This window comes from Pseudoliparis swirei, chromosome 12 (assembly GCF_029220125.1).
Source record: "Pseudoliparis swirei isolate HS2019 ecotype Mariana Trench chromosome 12, NWPU_hadal_v1, whole genome shotgun sequence".
NCBI lineage: Eukaryota > Metazoa > Chordata > Actinopteri > Perciformes > Liparidae > Pseudoliparis > Pseudoliparis swirei.
This window is the reverse complement of record NC_079399.1, coordinates 6,147,817-6,165,966: the sequence shown is the minus strand read 5'-3', so window position 1 is coordinate 6,165,966 and position 18,150 is coordinate 6,147,817. Positions and strand designations below refer to the sequence as shown.

The following is an 18,150-nucleotide window of genomic DNA, read 5'->3' as shown; positions in this document are numbered from 1 at the left end:
CTGCACAATGGTGTTTCTAAAATACAGATGTAATGTTTTGATGAACAATATTTCATACGCAGTAGTAATTATACATGAATAGTTTATCCTGAATGACTTAAGAAATACAAATGTTTAACATCGAACTTAATTAAATTTTTCAAGTAAAACAATTAATCACTTTTGTACTAAAATGTTCACTCGGCCAAGCGCCCGATGCTTTTATTTTGAAGGGGGAAAAAGCAGACGCTATTTTGCTCTGAAAAACCAGACCGGAAGTTGAACATTGTTTACAATCTGCTTACACTCGGCGTTCCAAGTTAGCGCGTGCGGTGGACTTCAACGTTATTTATATGATATATTTCACACTCGTGTTACCGATGGGGACGCAATAGAAGTCCGTCTCTCGAGGTTTCTCGTCGGTAACCGTCCCGAAGAGAGTTTGAGGCTACTCGTACCAGTTTTGCGCGGCTATGTTAGCCGGAGTTAAGTTAGCCGTTACGTGTTGTTCACGGAAGATGAACGTGAGCTAAAGTCGGTCACGCGCCCCGGCCGTGTGTCACGCGCCTCGGCCGCGTCCCGCTGAGACCGACCAGAACCACGTGTTCAAAAATGGTTCGCGTCCAGCGGCTGCTTCGCTGTCAATGAACTCGCCGCCGCCTCGGGAGGCTGCGTCCCATTTCTACTTTTGAAGCTGCCTGCACACCGGTTCCGAGTGAAGGTAATTAACATGAAAGAAAAGAAACTCATGCTGCCCGACAACCTAGGTTAACAAAAAGTGCACTATTATTATGATGATGACGATGGTGGTTTCCTAGGTTACACTCTTCCTCCCTGTGTTATGCTCAGTCCTGTCTGCAGCAGCTATGCAGCCGGCCAAAGAGAGGACACTTGTTTTAGATGATGAGGAAGAGGAGGAGGTGGAGGGTGTGACCAAAAAAAAGGAGGGGAAGAAGACGAGTCCAGGTCGGGTGGATGCAGCCAGCACAGAGGTCCAACAAGCCCCCGGAGCCTCCACAGTGCCAGGTGAGTTCAGCACCTGTCGAACTGTTAGAGCAAGGTACGGGGGAAACTACTGGTGTGTTATTAATAAAGCTATTAAAATAAATGCATAAAATATGTTATTATTGTTAATGCCCACTTTCCTCAATGGGCTTTTCATATGCGTTGCAATGTGACGGAGAATAAATACTTTATTACCTTGCATCCAGTGGAACTATTCTCATATATATTTCTCATTGATTCTCTTTTTTCAAATAATTATCTCCATTAATGTGCCCTTTGCATAGTTCAGCTGCAAAGCTTTCATAACTCGATGAACCAATAAAGCTCCAGTGACACTTTAAAAAAAATCTGCATGCGTATTATCTTTGCATGTAGCTTCAGTTTAACACGTTTATTATGTTGCTCCACCCAATGTGTTCCTCTTTCAAGTGTCTTCACCTCTTTTTAGGTGTCTTTTTCTACTTCCGCGCAGTTGATAGCATGGACTTAAGGCTGTTAAATGTTCCCAATAAAATGTAAAAAAAAAAAAAAAGTGCTCTCCTATTCATGTTCATACAATATGTGTGTTTGTTGTATTGTTGTGTCTCTCGAGTAGAGAGGCATACGAGGACGCAGATGAGGAGGGCGAAGAAGAAACTGATAAAGAAGCAGCTCAAGGCGGCTGATACTTTGGGTACTTTAATGTCGGAGCTTCCGTTTTCTCTGACCAGCCCCACGTCATGGAAAGAGCTCGGATGTATGTATATTCTTAATATTGTGTTTTGATGAAGTTTTGAAAAAAAATTCTAAAAAATTAACGTAACGTTTGCTTTCTCCTTTTCTGTAGTCTCCAGCTCAAAGTCAGCCCAGACGGAGAGGAAGAGGAAGAGGAAGAGAGGAGACAACGGAGGACGAGTGGACAGTGAAGAGGATGCTGAGATGAAGAAGAAAAAGAGGGAGAGCCAACGACCCAACTACTTCGTCTCCATCCCCATCACCGACACACAGGTGAGCTGCGCCGTCCACCTCACTGCGGTCCAAGGAAGTTTGTGCACATCGTGTCCCGTCCATCACATAAATGCAGATACTTCTCTACATCTGCCAGTTATTTTTTTACGGAATTATATATTAATATGAGCTAAATACCACAATATTATTCCTGTCTGCAACTCAACCACCTGATCGAAAGATTTCACGTAAAAATGTGTGTTTCTACAACAAGTTTCAAAAAGTGCCTCCAATTTATTTTTACGTGCCCCTGGATTTGAGTCGGTCGGGGCAAAAATTGAACCCTAAATTATTTTTTTTACATTTCTTACCCTGCCTCATCTCTGATGTTTAACCGCAGAAGTTGCCCCAGTTTCTCCTCCTCCTCCTCCTCCTCCTCCTCCATTCAGTCTTACCCCGTCCGTCTGCTGCTGCTAATTAAGTGTGTCCAATCACAGATCAGTTCCGCTGTGCTCGAGGTCCAAGAGGCGGTGCTTCAGCAGGAGCCCCGATGCTGCTTGTGCCGATGTCACAGCAGACCAGTGCAGGGGATGGTTGGGTCATGCACGGCGATTCTTCCCCCGTTGCATCGCAAGGGAGAACATCAGATGCGATGTTGACGAAAATCTGTGGCCAGACAGAGGTGAGCGCGAGGATGAGCAGGAGAGTGAGGATGAACTCCAGCTTTGCTACTGTATGTTCTGTTACAGTAGTGTAGGCTATACTTCATTTCAATTTTTATGTGCTTTTTGTTTGACCCCATTTTTTGCTGTACACATTTTCTGTTTCTGTTTTGCAATTACTGTAATAGTTTCCATGGCAAGATAAGTGCAATACAGTATGTGATGTGAAACCTTGTTGGCTCCTCTTGAATGAATCTTTTTTCTGTTTGATACACATAGTATTCTGGAAAGAAAACATCGACTACAGTAACCATTCAGTGTCAAAGGACTAAGCCAAGATTGAATTGTGCACATGAGGGATATTTCTATGGTCCACTGCCATACTGACAAAACATCTAAACATTTTGACCCGCAGTGTTTAAATAATGACAAAGGGACTTTTCATTTTGGGGGCACTGACTATTTGTATGAGAAAAGGAATACGTTTTGACTGATGAGTTGTCTGTTTTGGGAGAGATATGACCTTTTGCAGGTGTGCCAAAGTGTTTTGCTAAACCATCTAGGTTATTTTGGCAAATGTATTTAAAGCTTTGAGAATGTCCTTTTTTTTTTCGAGAGAGATGAGCCACAGCAATCGAGAAGGAAGTTTTCATTTTGGGGTTACTGACTATTTTTATGAGAAAATGATTTGGGTTTGAAGCTTGAGTTAACTGTTTTGGGTGAGATATGGCCTTTTGAAGGTGATCTATGTAGTTGTGCTGAACCATATAGGCTATTTTACCAAATGCACTAAGAGCTTTGAGAATGTAATTTCTGTTTCAAGAATTGAGCCAAAGCAATGGAGAAAAACTAACGTATACAATTTACAAATATAATCCAATGTCAATTTATCCTGTGCTGACTGTTGCTGTTTAATATATATATATATATATATACTGTAGATCAGGGCTATTCAACTTCAGTAGCAAGTGGGCCGAATAAGAAAATCACGGGGGGTGTGAGGGCCGCACAGAATATTGATCAAATAATGGCTAAAAATTAAAAACAGTAATGTATATTTCCACAGGTAAACAGTCACACACGAAAATGCGTCGGTATTGTGTGGCAAAAGTGTTGCGAACAAGCATCACTATAAACATGTTTCAAAGTGTAAATATCCGCTCAAGGTAACCAGTTGTTTCAGATCCCTTCAACCAAACTGTTCCCATGAAAACATAAGAAATGTGACTTAATGGATCAATATAATAATATACACTTTTACTAATCCCCAAGGGGAAATTAGTTCTCTGCATTTAACCCATCCTTAGTTATTAAGGAGCAGTGGGCTGCAGTGAAGCAACTGGGGGTTCAGTGCCTTGCTCAAGGATACTTCAACTTGCAACTAATGGGGAGAGCGGGGATCGAACCCACAACCTTGCGGTTGAAGGACGGCCCTCTTACCCCACTGAGCTACAGCCGCCAATATATAAATGACTTGGGATGAAACTAATATCTGGTGGCGCAGTGCCAGACTGCGCGTCTTTGAGTGCAGACTCCTTTTGCGTGAAAGGGATCGAAACCAGGTCGGGCGATCTTTTTATTTTTATTTTTTCGAAAATGTATTTCTTCCTCCGTGGCTGTGATGCGCTGCTCACTTATACAATCATAATCGCCCAAATGGATATGAACGGTGGCTTGAAGATCTCCAGCAATATGTTTGTGAATGTGTGACGAATCTGGTGAGCGAGACAGAGCCCCGCTGCAGATGTGAAGAGAACACAACGCACGCGCAGGGAAACCAGTAGGTTTGAAAACCAGTAGGGGTGTAACACCGGCAACCAACACGGGTGCGTAACATAAAGATGTAACCATACAGGTTTGGTTGAGGCAACAGTGAAACTCAATGGCTCTGGGTTAGATGTCTCAATGTATAAAAGAGGCGTGTCCGTCAGTTTTATTTTTTCTTACCAAGCTATACAGATTTGCAGGCAGTCTTGCGGGCCAGAGTTAAACTCAAACGGGCCGTATCCGGCCCGCGGGCCGCTAGTTGAATAGGCCTGCTGTAGATAGATGGGTCGATAGGTATAGTATATTGATAAGTAGGTAGATATAGATAGATAGATAGGTAGGTAGGTAGATAGATAGATAGATAGGTAGGTAGGTAGGTAAGTAGGTAGATAGATAGATAGGTAGGTGTAGGTTAGTCGGTATGGACACTAATATGTTAACATATATTTACAAATATAATCCAATGTTAATTTATCCTGTGCTGACTGTTGATGTTTAATATATATATATATATATATGAATCATAATCATATTGTTGTTGAGCTTCAATAACACCTAGAGCACATCCACTTATCCTCTTCAACCCTTTTAAAGCAGCAGAAAGGTTAATGAGCCAAGAGTAGATGTGGAAATGACCCCAGAATATTCATAACCAATAAGCCTTTTCTTTTTCTTTTCTTTTTTACTGAGAATTGTTGATGTGCCATGTCATCCACAATTATTGATCCACCCACACAGAACATTGAGCTTCAGTTTACATGAAATGAAGCTAAATGGAGCTGAATTACCTGAGCGGGCTCAGACAGGAGCGGTGCAGTGCTGCCCCCTGCTGGCGCTGCTGTACACATGCACGTGTTGAGAAGTTGTTTACTGAGTAAGTGGAGAGTTCCGTGTACGGCCAGTAGAGGGCGCTAATGCAACAATTCCGAAGAAGAAGAGGAATGTCTACCTTTCTGAAAGTTTCACTTTCATTTCACTGTGAACTTGGATTCTCACGAGCGCGACCTCGGAGAGGAAATACTCCAAAGACTTTTATTTTTCATTTGGTTAAATAACAGCTTATCCCGAACGGTGGATACTAATGAACTAAATTACAACAAGGCAGTCATCTGTCGTGTGATCCGACTACTTTAAAGGTCTCTTTCGCTTTTGCTTTAATTTGTCGACGCCAGAGGTTTGTGTGAAGCCAGAAGAGACGCAGAGAAAGTAGAATCCGTGCTATAAATGTGACTTTTTTGTAATCCTCCTGTTTTTCTTACAGCTGAAATCATGTCGTTCCTACTGAGTGAAATAAAGCGCGTCAACAGAGACGCAGCTCGTGTGTTGGAAAGTAAGTGATTTTTTACAAAATGTTATAAAAATATTATATTTCTTTTATTTTGTTATTGAGGATAATTACATCAAATAAAACCATACATCTATAGTTAAAGATTGTATAAACACAACTTGCTGTTGAGCTGTCACACATATAGACCTCTCTTTCAACAGCAGCCATGTTGCCTCGTCACAACGCCTGCAATTGGCAATATAATTATATTTAGCGCGTGACAGTCGTAACATTGAGCCAGCACGCGCATTTCTAGGGCCCTGGCCTCGCCTAAATGGAACAGGACCAATAACGCGTGTTATTAATGCACCTTTTATTAATGATAGGACAAAGAATTTTTTTCCTGCTCTGACCCAACTCGTCACCTCGTTGTAGCGGCGGAGTTACGCACGGACTCCGAGATCCAGACGCTGACGCGAGAAGATCTGCATGAACTGTTCCCCGGACCTCAGCACTTCAAGCTGAGGAGGACCCTCTATGACGTCATCCACAATCAGGTGAGCCAACGAGTGTGATTACAAAGGGTATTTAAATGCAGATGCAATGCGTAGAAACGGGTCTATATTTGCAAAAAATGTAGTGTAATATAAATTTTTTTGTTTCAGCCGATTGCTGAACAGCTCCTGAAAAAACTGAAGGGGTTCCTCCCACGTGAATCTGTCATGGGTGTGTACAGGTTACTTTCACTTTCACTTGTTTGATAGTGGAGGCAGTATTATGCAGTGGCGGGCCGTGCATTTTCTATCTAGGCCTTCATTGCCGTCTTACTACAGCTGAACAACCTAATGTAAGATATTAGTTCACCAGTGTTCCGGTGCGGGGCTTTTATTGTGAAGGAGCAGACGGAAAAAGATAAAGTTGTCGTGTTTCTTGTGTTATTAAGTAACGTAAAACCCTCAGTTACACTGAGAATTCAGAGAATCGTATCGTACATGTATATATATTTATCGATGTATGTGTGTGTATTTATACACACACATACATCGATATAAATATGATGAAGATGAAAGTTCCTGTTTACCCAAACACATGACACAATTAATGAGTCTTTTCAATATGTCCTTCTTGTTCTTCACCTGTTCATTGTGCAGCTCCGTTGCCGCTTGTTCGTTGATCTGTAGATCCGCTCCGTGTCCCCAAAAGTTGTCAAAGCACCGATGCTTGTAGGTGCCGAGTCGTACTCTGGTGTCTCGTTGCTGCCTCGGTTAGACAACTCAAGTTTGCAAAGCCAGTGTGGCTCCCAACACCAAATCGATCACTTGCAACAGGCATCCCCAGCAGTCCGGTGTGCAGAGCTTCTCGGAGCCTGAGCCATCGGTAGCGCTCGTAGTTGGAACTTTGAAAGTGGCGAGCGAGCCCCTGTCCCGCCTGTGACGGGCTTTGTAGCGTCGGCGCCGGTCTTAAAGTTCGTTGAGAATGGCCTTATAATTATATCCTCGACCAAATCGATATCTTCTCCTCCTTCCGCCATTGTGGGTTGAACAAACAGCTTAGTAGTACGCGAATTATTTCGTTTATCAAATTCAGTTTCCTAGTTCTGAGGTTCTGCATCTACCTGCCCATAGACCCGCCTCTCAATATTGGTAATCCAATCAAAAGGCGTGCAGCACTCCGCCTGCTCGCTGCTCCTGTGCCGGTTCCGGGCCTTCTCGAAGGCCTAGAGGAGCCAACTCTAAAGCTGATTGGTTGACACAACATCGTCATTCCCATTCACTTGAAGCTACCAGCGCCCGCAATGTTGATTCTGAAGGCCTAAGGGCAGATGTTAGCCCCCTGGCAACACACGATGGCTGAATATGATTGGATAAAAGATCTAAGATAAAGACCAGCCCTCCAAATCTCAACCTGGCGCTGGCAGCAGCGCAACCAAGAGGAACGCTATGAAATTAAGAGAAAAACTCTTACTCTGGGAAATAAGTGAATACATATTTGTGGGCAAATATATTTAGAAAAAAAAATATATTCTGATGATGTTTAGGCCAGCAGAGAAGGCCTTGCTGGCCCTGACGGCCCGCCACTGGTATTATGTAAATGTGTAATGTCTCCATTTGTGCGAGAAAGTTGGTCCAAATTGTCCTGGTTTTCACCACAATTACATTAAATAGTAGGGCTGTCAATCGATTTAAAAAAATTAACTAATTAATCGCACATTTTGAAAATCATTAATCGCGATTAATCGCGATTAAAAGGTTTTTTTTCTTCTAAAGACTAAATCTTCTAAATGAACGAGTAATCCCTTTGTATTCTTTTTTAAAGACCAAACTTCACACAGAGCTGTGTTTTCAAAGAGGCTCCTACCTATAAAGTGCCAGCGAGGTATTTAATATCGTGGATGATAAATTGTTTCTTCAGTGAAACATCCAGATTAGTTAAAAAAAAAGAAGTATATTGAGACCCCATTGGTCCTGTCATCTTTAACACTGAACAGCAGAACCAGTGGCCTTGATAACTGACTGACATTCAAATATGTCACGTTAACCCTCTGGAGGCTGGGGGCATTTTATACATTTTACAAAAAAATGTAAATTCACCTTTTAAAGACTTTTGCATATTACACATCCCCATGTGTTATACATCAAACATTCCAGAACAATCTCAGCTCTATATATTGAGGCACATTGTCCTCGTGCCGTGTTCTCTGCTTCTCTGACTGACAGGCTGCTAATGAGCCTCACATCTGTGGTGGGAGGTCCTTGTGATTTACTGAGTTGTTTACTTGGTTGTTTTTTCGCTAAATGTTGACAGACAAACGGATTGACCAATCACGTTGAAGGTTTCGTGTGACGAGTTCTTTCCGCGCCGCGTCACCCAACCCGTCGCCCCTCTGTTCCTCTGTGTATCAGAGGGGGAAACGGGAGGAAGGAGCGGAGGAGGAAACCCGACTGATTTCGCGGATAAATAATTGTTTTAAAAACGGAAACAGTGTCAAACCGCACTGCCGCGGTTTGACACTGGATTAATAAAGTATATAAAAAAATAAAAAATAAAAAAATTGCGTTAATTGCGTTAACAATATTTTAGTGCGTTATCACGGCCACATTAATCGCATAGATTAACGCGTTAACGCTGACAGCCCTATTAAACAGTAATAATTGTTTTCAGCGCTTAGGTTTATTATTACCTAACCCAAATATAAAACATAAACAAGTGAACCACCCGTCTGAATTCAACACTTATTTGTCCGTATGTAAGTCAAATTAATCGTTGTTTTCTTTCTAAGAATCAAACCTTTTTTTCAGACTCAAGGTACAAAGCATTAAATAGAATAAAATACATACAAAATCACAAGAAAAATACCTAGAACTACGAATGCTTTATAAATAGACAGCTGTACCAATGTCTCCACAGATGGCAGCGTGTCGTCCTAAACTTTATATTTGATCAAACCATGATGGTTTCATTTTCGGAGTCATCAACCCGGCAGATGAATTTTACATAACATTTCGTAAAAGAGCTTGTAAAGTATTAACTCCTGCAGCCACACACATTTCACTGGCACTACTCCATCTCAGTCTCTTTAATTATATTTGCATGGCATCATGACACTTCCTGCTTCCTTCCTAAGGTACCTACGTAACTTCCGCCTGCCGTCCTTGGGGTTGAGTGGCGCTCTCGATGGCCGACCTGAGCGCTGACATAACTGTCCCCCATCCAGATGCAAACGGTCATCCAGATTCTAACACGCCCAGCTGGGTTCTCTCTCTCTCTCCAGCTGCTCTGACTAACAACGGGGTCCTGGTTGATTACCTCCAAATCCTGAAGGACAGGAAGACCCAAGTGGATGCTCACATCGGCCTTCTGGAAAAATTCATCGCAGATCAGCCGGACAGCGGCCAAACCGACGGCTGTTCACAAGAAGCAGGAGGTGAGTCTCCCTCTCCTTAAAGGGTACCTGTAGCCCAAAACAACAACGTGCTACATCCATTAGGCGCATCAAATAAATCATATTTTCCCCACCGCTATTGTCAACAAGTCACGCATAGCCCGAGGCTTTAAATTTCTTTGTCAACATTCCGAGTCCGTGAACGCTTCAGTGCGCAGACATATTGCCAGTTATTTACTCATGTCAAAGGTCACTATGACGTAGAGTCGTTGAAAGGAATTCAGCCAATCCGGAGCCACTTCTACACGCGTTGCTCAAACTTACCGATTTGACAGTTCTCCCTCGGGTGCAGGCCCCCGAACATGTCGGCCCAACATTGCATCAATGAAAGACATCTCCAGCGCTGGCTTATGCGCGATGTAGCTATCAAGCTCACGCTTTTGTGTAAAGCAGATTAGGTCTAATGTCACGATATCATCGGACATAAGTTCGTGTTCTTTACAACAAATGCACTCTATGTCTGTTTTTTGTGGCACACATTTCCAGGGCTCTCAAGTTTTGAAGACAGGCAAGCGTGAGATTTCCATCAGCACCCGATACAGCTGACCGTTGCGCGCGCCGGCATCGAGCCGAAAAGAGTTGTTGACGGGGGGGGGTGCTAGTGACTATTTTTTTGCTCCATCCCAATGCGCACAGACCGGAACAATCGATCGGCGTATTGAGCACCCCTGCATTCAAGCATTAAATAGCCGAGAGGTTTTTTCTGCGTGAGGAATTCGATGTGTGGCGGGAGTGCGTGAGATAAGACCGAAATGCGTGAGTCCCTGCATTTCCCACAACTGCACCAAACGTCCGCCGACTTGCGTGCACGGTCCGCACGGTGAAGCATCTGTACCGGCGGTCCTTCGGCATCAACTTCATCAGAATCATCGCTATCGCTGTCACAATTAACTAAATGGGGATAGTCTGCTTTTAATGGTTCATACAAGTATCCAGTTGCTGAATCTGACAATCTTTCATCGTCCATATTTCGCCCGTTTTCTTTATTATTATCAAGTTCTCAGCATTTGTTTGCGAGCGCTCGACGTTGTTTACATTGGTTTCTGAACACATCCGCTGTGGTTGGCTGTCGATCTATCAACGATGTGACGTCACACCACCGGCGCCATATTCAAGCACCAGTGCAAGGAAGCTTGTCGGAGTTGAGGGACTTTGAACAGCCTAAACTACGTATTGTTATTGAATACTGGACCGTCAGTGCATGAATAACCTTTAGAAACACATTATCTTTTGATCTGGCTACATATTCGCGATCTCAACAGGTACCCTTTAACGTCACATAGGTTTAATCAGTAGTATTTTGAGATTTTTATTTTTTAAATATACAGGACTGTCTCAGAAAATTAGAATATTGTGATAAAGTTCTTTATTTTCTGTAATGCAATTAAAAAAACAAAAATGTCATGCATTCTGGATTCATTACAAATCAACTGAAATATTGCAAGCCTTTTATTCTTTTAATATTGCTGATTATGGCTTACAGCTTAAGAAAACTCTAAAATCCTATCTCATAAAATTTGAATATTTCCTCAGACCAAGTAAAAAAAAAGATTTATAACAGCTGAGTGTTTGTCAAGGCTCAGGAAACCCTTGCAGGTGTTTCGAGTTAATTAGACAATTCAAGTGATTTGTTTAATACCCTACTAGTATACTTTTTCATGATATTCTAATATTTAGAGATAGGATATTTGAGTTTTCTTAAGCTGTAAGCCATAATCAGCAATATTAAAAGAATAAAAGGCTTGCAATATTTCAGTTGATTTGTAATGAATCCAGAATGCATGACATTTTTGTTTTTTGAATTGCATTACAGAAAATAAAGAACTTTATCACAATATTCTAATTTTCTGAGACAGTCCTGTATATATACTAAAAGAATTTGAGTCATTAAGTAATAATGCCATGTTATGTGACGGACTCTTTTTCAGGTTTGGGTATCTCAGATGCCTTTGGTCAAAACTTTAAACAAATTGGCCCCACTGGTCCCCAGGAACCACAAAGTAAATCTCACTTTCTTCCTCTTTATATTTTCATGTTATGTAAACATATGTTGATTTTTGAAATATATATACGAAAAGATTTGGAGTCATTAAGTAATAATATCATTTTATGTGACTGACTCTTTGCCAGGTTTGGGTACCTCAGATGCCTTTGGTCAAAACTTTAAACAAATTGGCCCCACTGGTCCCCAGGAACCACAAAGTAAATCTCACTTTCTTCCTCTTTATATTTTCATGTTATGTAAACATATGTTGATTTTTGAAATATATATACTAAAAGATTTGGAGTCATTAAGTAATAATATCATTTTATGTGACTGACTCTTTTTCAGGTTTGGGTACCTCAGATGCCTTTGGTCAAAACTTTAAACAAATTGGCTCCCCATGTCCCCAGGAACCACAAAGTAAATCTCACTTTCTTCCTCTTCATATTTTCATGTTATGTAAACATAGTTCGCCATGTTGCACCCCTTTTGCATTTGTACCTGACCTCAAGGCCACCGTAGTTCCCCGACATGCTTGGAAAGAGAGGAGTGAGCGGAGGGATATTCCGTTGGTTGCAATTCCCAACCTCACCACTAGATGCCACTAAATCTGACACAACTGCGTGAACATCTGGCCACCGAGCAGCTGCCACGAGCCACGAACGACCGCCCGTTGCCACCTGTTAAACATCTGTTCACCCTGCTACATATAGGAATATATATGTGAAGTTAATCATTAGTATTTGAGATTCCAAGTTCGGCGAAAAAATAGAGTTGATTTTTGAAATATATATACTAAAAGATTTGGAATCATTAAGTAATAATGCTTTTTATGTGACTGACTCTTTGCCAGGTTTGGGTACCTCAGATGCCATTGGTCCAAACTTGAAACAAATTGGCCCCACTGGTCCACAGGAACCCCAAAGTAAATATCACTTTCACTTTCTTCCTCTTTATATTTTTATTTGGAGTCAGTAATTGCATTTTGCCGTTCTCCTGACAGAGCATCGCTCAGGTGTTTCAGCCCCGGCTGGCCGAAGAGATGGCTTTCAATACGGAGCAACAGGTGAATCTCCCTCTCCTTAACGCCACACATGTTTAATCATTAGTATTTGAGAATCCAATGGAGGCGAAAAAATTAAGTTGATTTTTGAAATATATATACTAAAAGATTTGGAGTCATTAAGTAATTATGTCATTTTATGTGACTGACTCTTTTTCAGGTTTGGGTACCTCAGATGCCTTTGGTCCAAACTTTAAACAAATTGGCCCCACTGGTCCCCAGGAACCATTAAGTAAATCTCACTTTCTTCCTCTTCCTATTTTCATGTTATGTAAACATATGTTGATTTTTGAAATATATATACTGAAAGATTTGGAGTCATTCAGTAATAATATAATTTTATGTGACTGACTCTTTTTCAGGTTTGGGTACCTCAGATGCCATTGGTCCAAACTTTAAACAAATTGGCCCCACTGGTCCCCAGGAACCACAAAGTAAATCTCACTTTCTTCCTCTTCATATTTTCATGTTATGTAAACATAGTTCGCCATGTTGCACCCCTTTTTGCATTTGTACCTGACCTCAAGGCCACCGTAGTTCCCCGACATGCTTGGAAAGAGAGGAGTGAGCGGAGGGATATTCCATTGGTTGCAATTCCCAACCTCACCACTAGATGCCACTAAATCCGACACAACTGCGTGAACATCTGGCCACCGAGCAGCTGCCACGAGCCACGAACGACCACCCGTTGCCACCTGTTAAACATCTGTTCACCCTGCTACATATAGGAATATATATGTGAAGTTAATCATTAGTATTTGAGATTCCAATGTAGGCGAAAAAATAGTTGATTTTTGAAATATATATACTAAAAGATTTGGAGTCATTAAGTAATCATGCTTTTTATGTGACTGACTCTTTGCCAGGTTTGGGTACCTCAGATGCCATTGGTCCAAACTTGAAACAAAGTGGCCCCACTGGTCCCCAGGAACCACAAAGTAAATATCACTTTCACTTTCTTCCTCTTCATATTTTCATTTGGAGTCAGTAATTGTATTTTGCCGTTCTCCTAACAGAGCATCACTCAGATGCAAGTGTTTCAGTCCCGGCTGGCCAAAGAGATGGCTTTCAATACGGTGAATCTCCCTCTCCTTAACGCGACACATGTTCAATCATTAGTATTTGAGAATCCAATGGAGGCGAAAAAATTACGTTGATTTTTGAAATATATATACTAAAAGATTTTGAGTCATTAAGTAATAATGTCATTTTATGTGACTGACTCTTTTTCAAGTTTGGGTACCTCAGATGCCTTTGGTCCAAACTTTAAACAAATTGGCCCCACTGGTCCCCAGAAACCATTAAGTAAATCTCACTTTCTTCCTCTTCATATTTTTATTTGGAGTCAGTAATTGCATTTTGCCGTTCTCCTAACAGAGCATCGCTCAGGTGTTTCAGCCCCGGCTGGCCAAAGAGATGGCTTTCAATACGGAGCAACAGGTGAATCTCCCTCTCCTTAACGCCACACATGTTCAATCATTAGTATTTGAGAATCCAATGGAGGCGAAAAAATTAAGTTGATTTTTGAAATATATATACTAAAAGATTTGGAGTCATTAAGTAATAATGCTTTTTATGTGGCTGACTCTTTGCCAGATTTAGATACCTCAGATGCCATTGGTCAAAACTTTAAACAAATTGGCCCCACTGGTCCCCAGGAACCACAAAGAAAATATCACTTTCACTTTCTTCCTCTTCATATTTTCATTCGGAGTCAGTAATTGCATTTTGCCGTTTTCCTATCTGTTAGGTCCAAGTGCTTCAGCCCCCGCTTATCGAGTTAAGGCCCACGGTGGCAAAAGTGATGGCTTTCAACAAGACACAGGAGGTGAATATCTCTCTCTCATGTTTTATCCAGTTTGAGGTTACACAAGGTAACTCTTTCTTCCTCTTCCCACTACAGTTTTCTTGTGAATCTCATTCTCATGTTTGTTCATTGTCTGCAATTTAAAAAAAATGCATTATTAGCCTTATGATACGGAAATACCTTTTTTTTATCCAGTGAATTGAATCATACACAAAGCCCACAGTGGGGTACAATTGTGTGTTGGGGAATAATATCGGACTCGGCTTAAAGTTTAATGGCTTGAAATCTAATTCCAAGTTTTTGGGACTTTTAATAAACGTACGCTGGGGAATTGCTTTTTATACTCGTTTTTTTCATCTTTCCTTCAACAATGTTTAAAAATATATATATATTTTAACATAGAAAGAAAGGTGGAGAAAACTATTGGAAACATGTTTTACCTTTAGTCTACTCAGTGGTTAGATAAACGGATCTAAACTGGGATTCGTCAGTCCATCGTATGTTCGGCTAACCCTCGACTCACCTCCGATTTATGCTTTGATGAAGTTTTTATACGTTTTGTTGCAAACCATTCATTCGCAATAACATCTGTTAAGAGGATTACAAAAAAAATCGAAATATTCTCTCTCACCTTCAAAATCAATAAAAGACCAAAGAAAAATATAGAGCCGTCCTCTGTACCCAATCACGCTTTTGTGGCAGGAGATTTAAAACTTTTGACTGGTTGTGTAAATCCATCTGACTGATTGATAACGCTGTGTTTCAAATTAGGAGAGCCCTTCATCATTTTGTCTGTACCGGACGTTGTGGAACGTAAGTCACGTGATAATTAGACCCAGTTCAAATTTAGGTTGTTGTCCCTCCTGGAGCTGTTTGTCTGTGTTAGCTCTCCAATACAAGTTCCTAAAGAGAAGGTTTACTCATAACCTTCCTTATGGCAAAACTGTACTTTGTCTATTATCAACGTAAAGTTATAAGACACTGTCATGTTTTTTGTTTTTTTAACCCTCCTGTTACCTTAGGGTCAATTTGACCCCATTCAATGTTTAATGTCGGTGTTCTTTGGGGTCAATTTGACCCCAGGCTGTTTTTCACTGTGTCAAACATATAAGAAATATCAACTTTTTTATATATTTAAAGGGCTATTTCGGTAGTCAACAAACAAACATATAGTACCTCACACTTAAACTTGGAAAACAATATTAATTCTAATAATTTTCTGGAGGTTTTAATTGCTGGGGTCAAATTGACCCCACGGGTAAAATATGTCAGTAAATATAAAGGTAACAGGAGGGTTAAACATTGAATGGGGTCAACTTGACCCTAAGGTAACAGGAGGGTTAAACAGAATGTATCAATGAACATAAAGAGATGATTTGAGGGCGTTATCTTTTCGTTGTTTTTTTTTGCCATGATTATTCTGAGCTATCCATCCAAAATATTTGAAGAATAATTATACTCTGGTGTTCTTGTAAATGTATAAATCTGTGTCACATGCAGAACTATTTTTCTTTCTGTAGCCACGTTGTTGTACAAGATGGTTGTCGGCGGCGGTAAAACCTTCGGCACCGACCGGACGCTGATGCAGAAAGTGGAGAAACCATTTCAGAATCGGCTCCGGCCTTGCGGCGCCCAGGACAACAAGATCACGTTTGTCTTCTGTCCAATCAGTTCCTGCATTGGGGCAGATGTGGATGCAGCCATGGTTGATATTAAAGGTAAGGGAAGGATTTTTCAGCCCGTTCCCATTAAAATAAAAATTGCGTATAATTTATTTACAATTTGGCTTTTAAAAAATAATAATTTTGAATTGGAAAGTTATTTCTGACTTAAATGATCCAATTTTAGTTATCAACATATCGATGTGTCTTTGTGAAAGACAATATTTTGGTGACTCTCATTCTCCCTGCTCTCTTTCGGTGTCCTCAGATGATAAACCGATCGTTCTGGTGTTGATGCACCACACACACGAGGTCAAGGCTGTGAGCTCGATGAAAATGCGGCCCGATGACGCTAGAGTTGTGTTGCGTGTCAACGTGTTCTACCATGAGACATGTGGGTTACTGAAGTGTGAACAAAATGATGCTGCTGTCACTGAGATACAAAACAAATTAGAGGAGAGCTTCATCCGGAGGAGTAAAGATAGAGGTGGACCTATCCAGGGCGGGGGTGCTGATGGTAACTATAATAAACTGAACCCCATGAATTTGTTTCGCAAGCCGTGGTAAACATTTTTGGGATGGTATTCAGTCAGTTCATGTAATGGGTTGCAACAACAGCAACAAATAAAACACATTGCAGAAAACATTATTATATCCTCCTTTGTAAGATAATCGTGGCTACTGAATAGAGTCTAATGATAATTGTTTTCTCACGGGTTTAAATAGCTAAACAAAGAGTTATCTGCACATGTTCTGCTGTTTTAAATATTCGAAAGCTTCATCATATAACTTGCATTTTGTAAATTTTCCAATGCTCAGTTATCAGTCGGATTGTATAGATTTAAGGAAAAATGTTGAATCCAGTATTTGAGCTGCTATAGATCATCAGACTTAGAGTTATAATTACATTCATTTCCTTTAATCAAATGTCAAATAATCAATTCTACAATTTGTTTCAGTATATATTAGGACTTAATTTAAAGGATAAAAGAGTGTCACAAAGCTCAGTAAATGTGTCTATTTTTCTCAACACCATACTCAATAATTAATGCAAAAGAAAACACATGTTTGCTTCAAATTATGAGTGTGCAATTTTGCTGTCCCATACTATATAATTGTGTTGTAGAACGTGTATGTAAGGTGACATGGTTAATATTTCTTATACTCTCAAATAAATGCAATAAGTGTGTAATCATCTGGTCTGGGGTCCATTTTTTAATGGCATTGTAATTATGATTAAAAACCAGGTACATAGCTCATCTTTTGGACTTACATACTGTAGTGTAACAATAGCCTTGACATGATTTTATAGAAAATCAGTTATAGTAAATATTGCACATTTAACCTCACTACTGGTGTATTTTTTGTCAAAAATATGTGTGTTCAGTCACATTCAGATCGAATGATTTCAAATTAGAAAACGACACAGTTTCTATGTATAACTGTAAAACTGCACAATGGTGTTTCTCCAAAGTTTCTAAAATACAGATGTAATGTTTTGATGAACAATATTGCATTCGCAGTAGTAATTATATATGAATAGTTTATCCTGAATGACTTTTAAAAATACAAATGTTTAACATCGAACTTAATTAAATTTTTCAAGTAAAACAATAAATCACTTTTGTACTCAAATGTTCACTCGGTCAAGCGCCCGATGCTTTTATTTTGAAGGGAAAAAAGCAAACGCTATTTTGCTCTGAAAAACCAGACAGGAAGTTGAACATTGTTTACAATCTGCTTCCACTCGGCGTTCCAAGTTAGCGCGTGCGGTTGACTTCAACGTTATTTATTGTTATTTGTATGATATATTTCACACTCGTGTTACCGACGGGGACGCAATAGAAGTCCGTCTCTCGAGGTTTCTCGTCGGTAACCGTCCCGAAGAGAGTTTGAGGCTACTCGTACCAGTTTTGCGCGGCCATATTAGCCGGAGTTAAGTTAGCCGTTACGTGTTGTTCACGGAAGATGAACGTGAGCTAAAGTCGGTCACGCGCCCCGGCCGTGTGTCACGCGCCTCGGCCGCGTCCCGCTGAGACCGACCAGAACCACGTGTTCAAAAATGGTTCGCGTCCAGCGGCTGCT

At 40.7% G+C, this 18,150-nt stretch overlaps 2 protein-coding genes across 15 annotated transcripts in view; both read left to right on the top strand.

The window, feature by feature from the left end:
* The first annotated feature begins 293 nt into the window (after positions 1–293).
* On the top strand, positions 294–17,257 carry LOC130202835 (uncharacterized). 14 transcript variants are annotated; one of them, XM_056428615.1, is made up of 23 exons: positions 294–700; positions 829–1,005; positions 1,580–1,720; positions 1,811–1,971; positions 2,409–2,593; positions 5,602–5,670; positions 6,043–6,164; positions 6,273–6,333; positions 9,380–9,532; positions 11,479–11,550; positions 11,681–11,752; positions 11,883–11,954; positions 12,388–12,459; positions 12,538–12,600; positions 12,758–12,829; positions 12,960–13,031; positions 13,464–13,535; positions 13,614–13,631; positions 13,987–14,037; positions 14,348–14,425; positions 15,176–15,217; positions 15,925–16,122; positions 16,334–17,257. In XM_056428615.1, the coding sequence occupies exons 6-23, from the start codon at positions 5,610–5,612 to the stop codon at positions 16,630–16,632; spliced, it is 1,650 nt and encodes a 549-aa protein (XP_056284590.1). In that variant the 5' UTR covers positions 294–700; positions 829–1,005; positions 1,580–1,720; positions 1,811–1,971; positions 2,409–2,593; positions 5,602–5,609; the 3' UTR covers positions 16,633–17,257. The 14 variants fall into 14 exon arrangements, with proteins under 14 accessions (XP_056284590.1, XP_056284587.1, XP_056284593.1 ...); XM_056428612.1 differs by having other exon boundaries at positions 13,614–13,673; positions 13,975–14,037; XM_056428618.1 differs by lacking the exon at positions 11,479–11,550 and having other exon boundaries at positions 13,614–13,673; positions 13,975–14,037.
* A 265-nt stretch (positions 17,258–17,522) lies between these two features.
* The window catches only part of LOC130203001 (A-kinase anchor protein 7-like), a 54,271-nt gene continuing 53,643 nt past the window's right edge, over positions 17,523–18,150 (top strand). Inside the window, 2 exon segments of the mRNA XM_056428900.1 lie at positions 17,523–17,538; positions 18,051–18,150. Coding sequence (XP_056284875.1) covers positions 17,523–17,538; positions 18,051–18,150 — 116 coding nt within the window.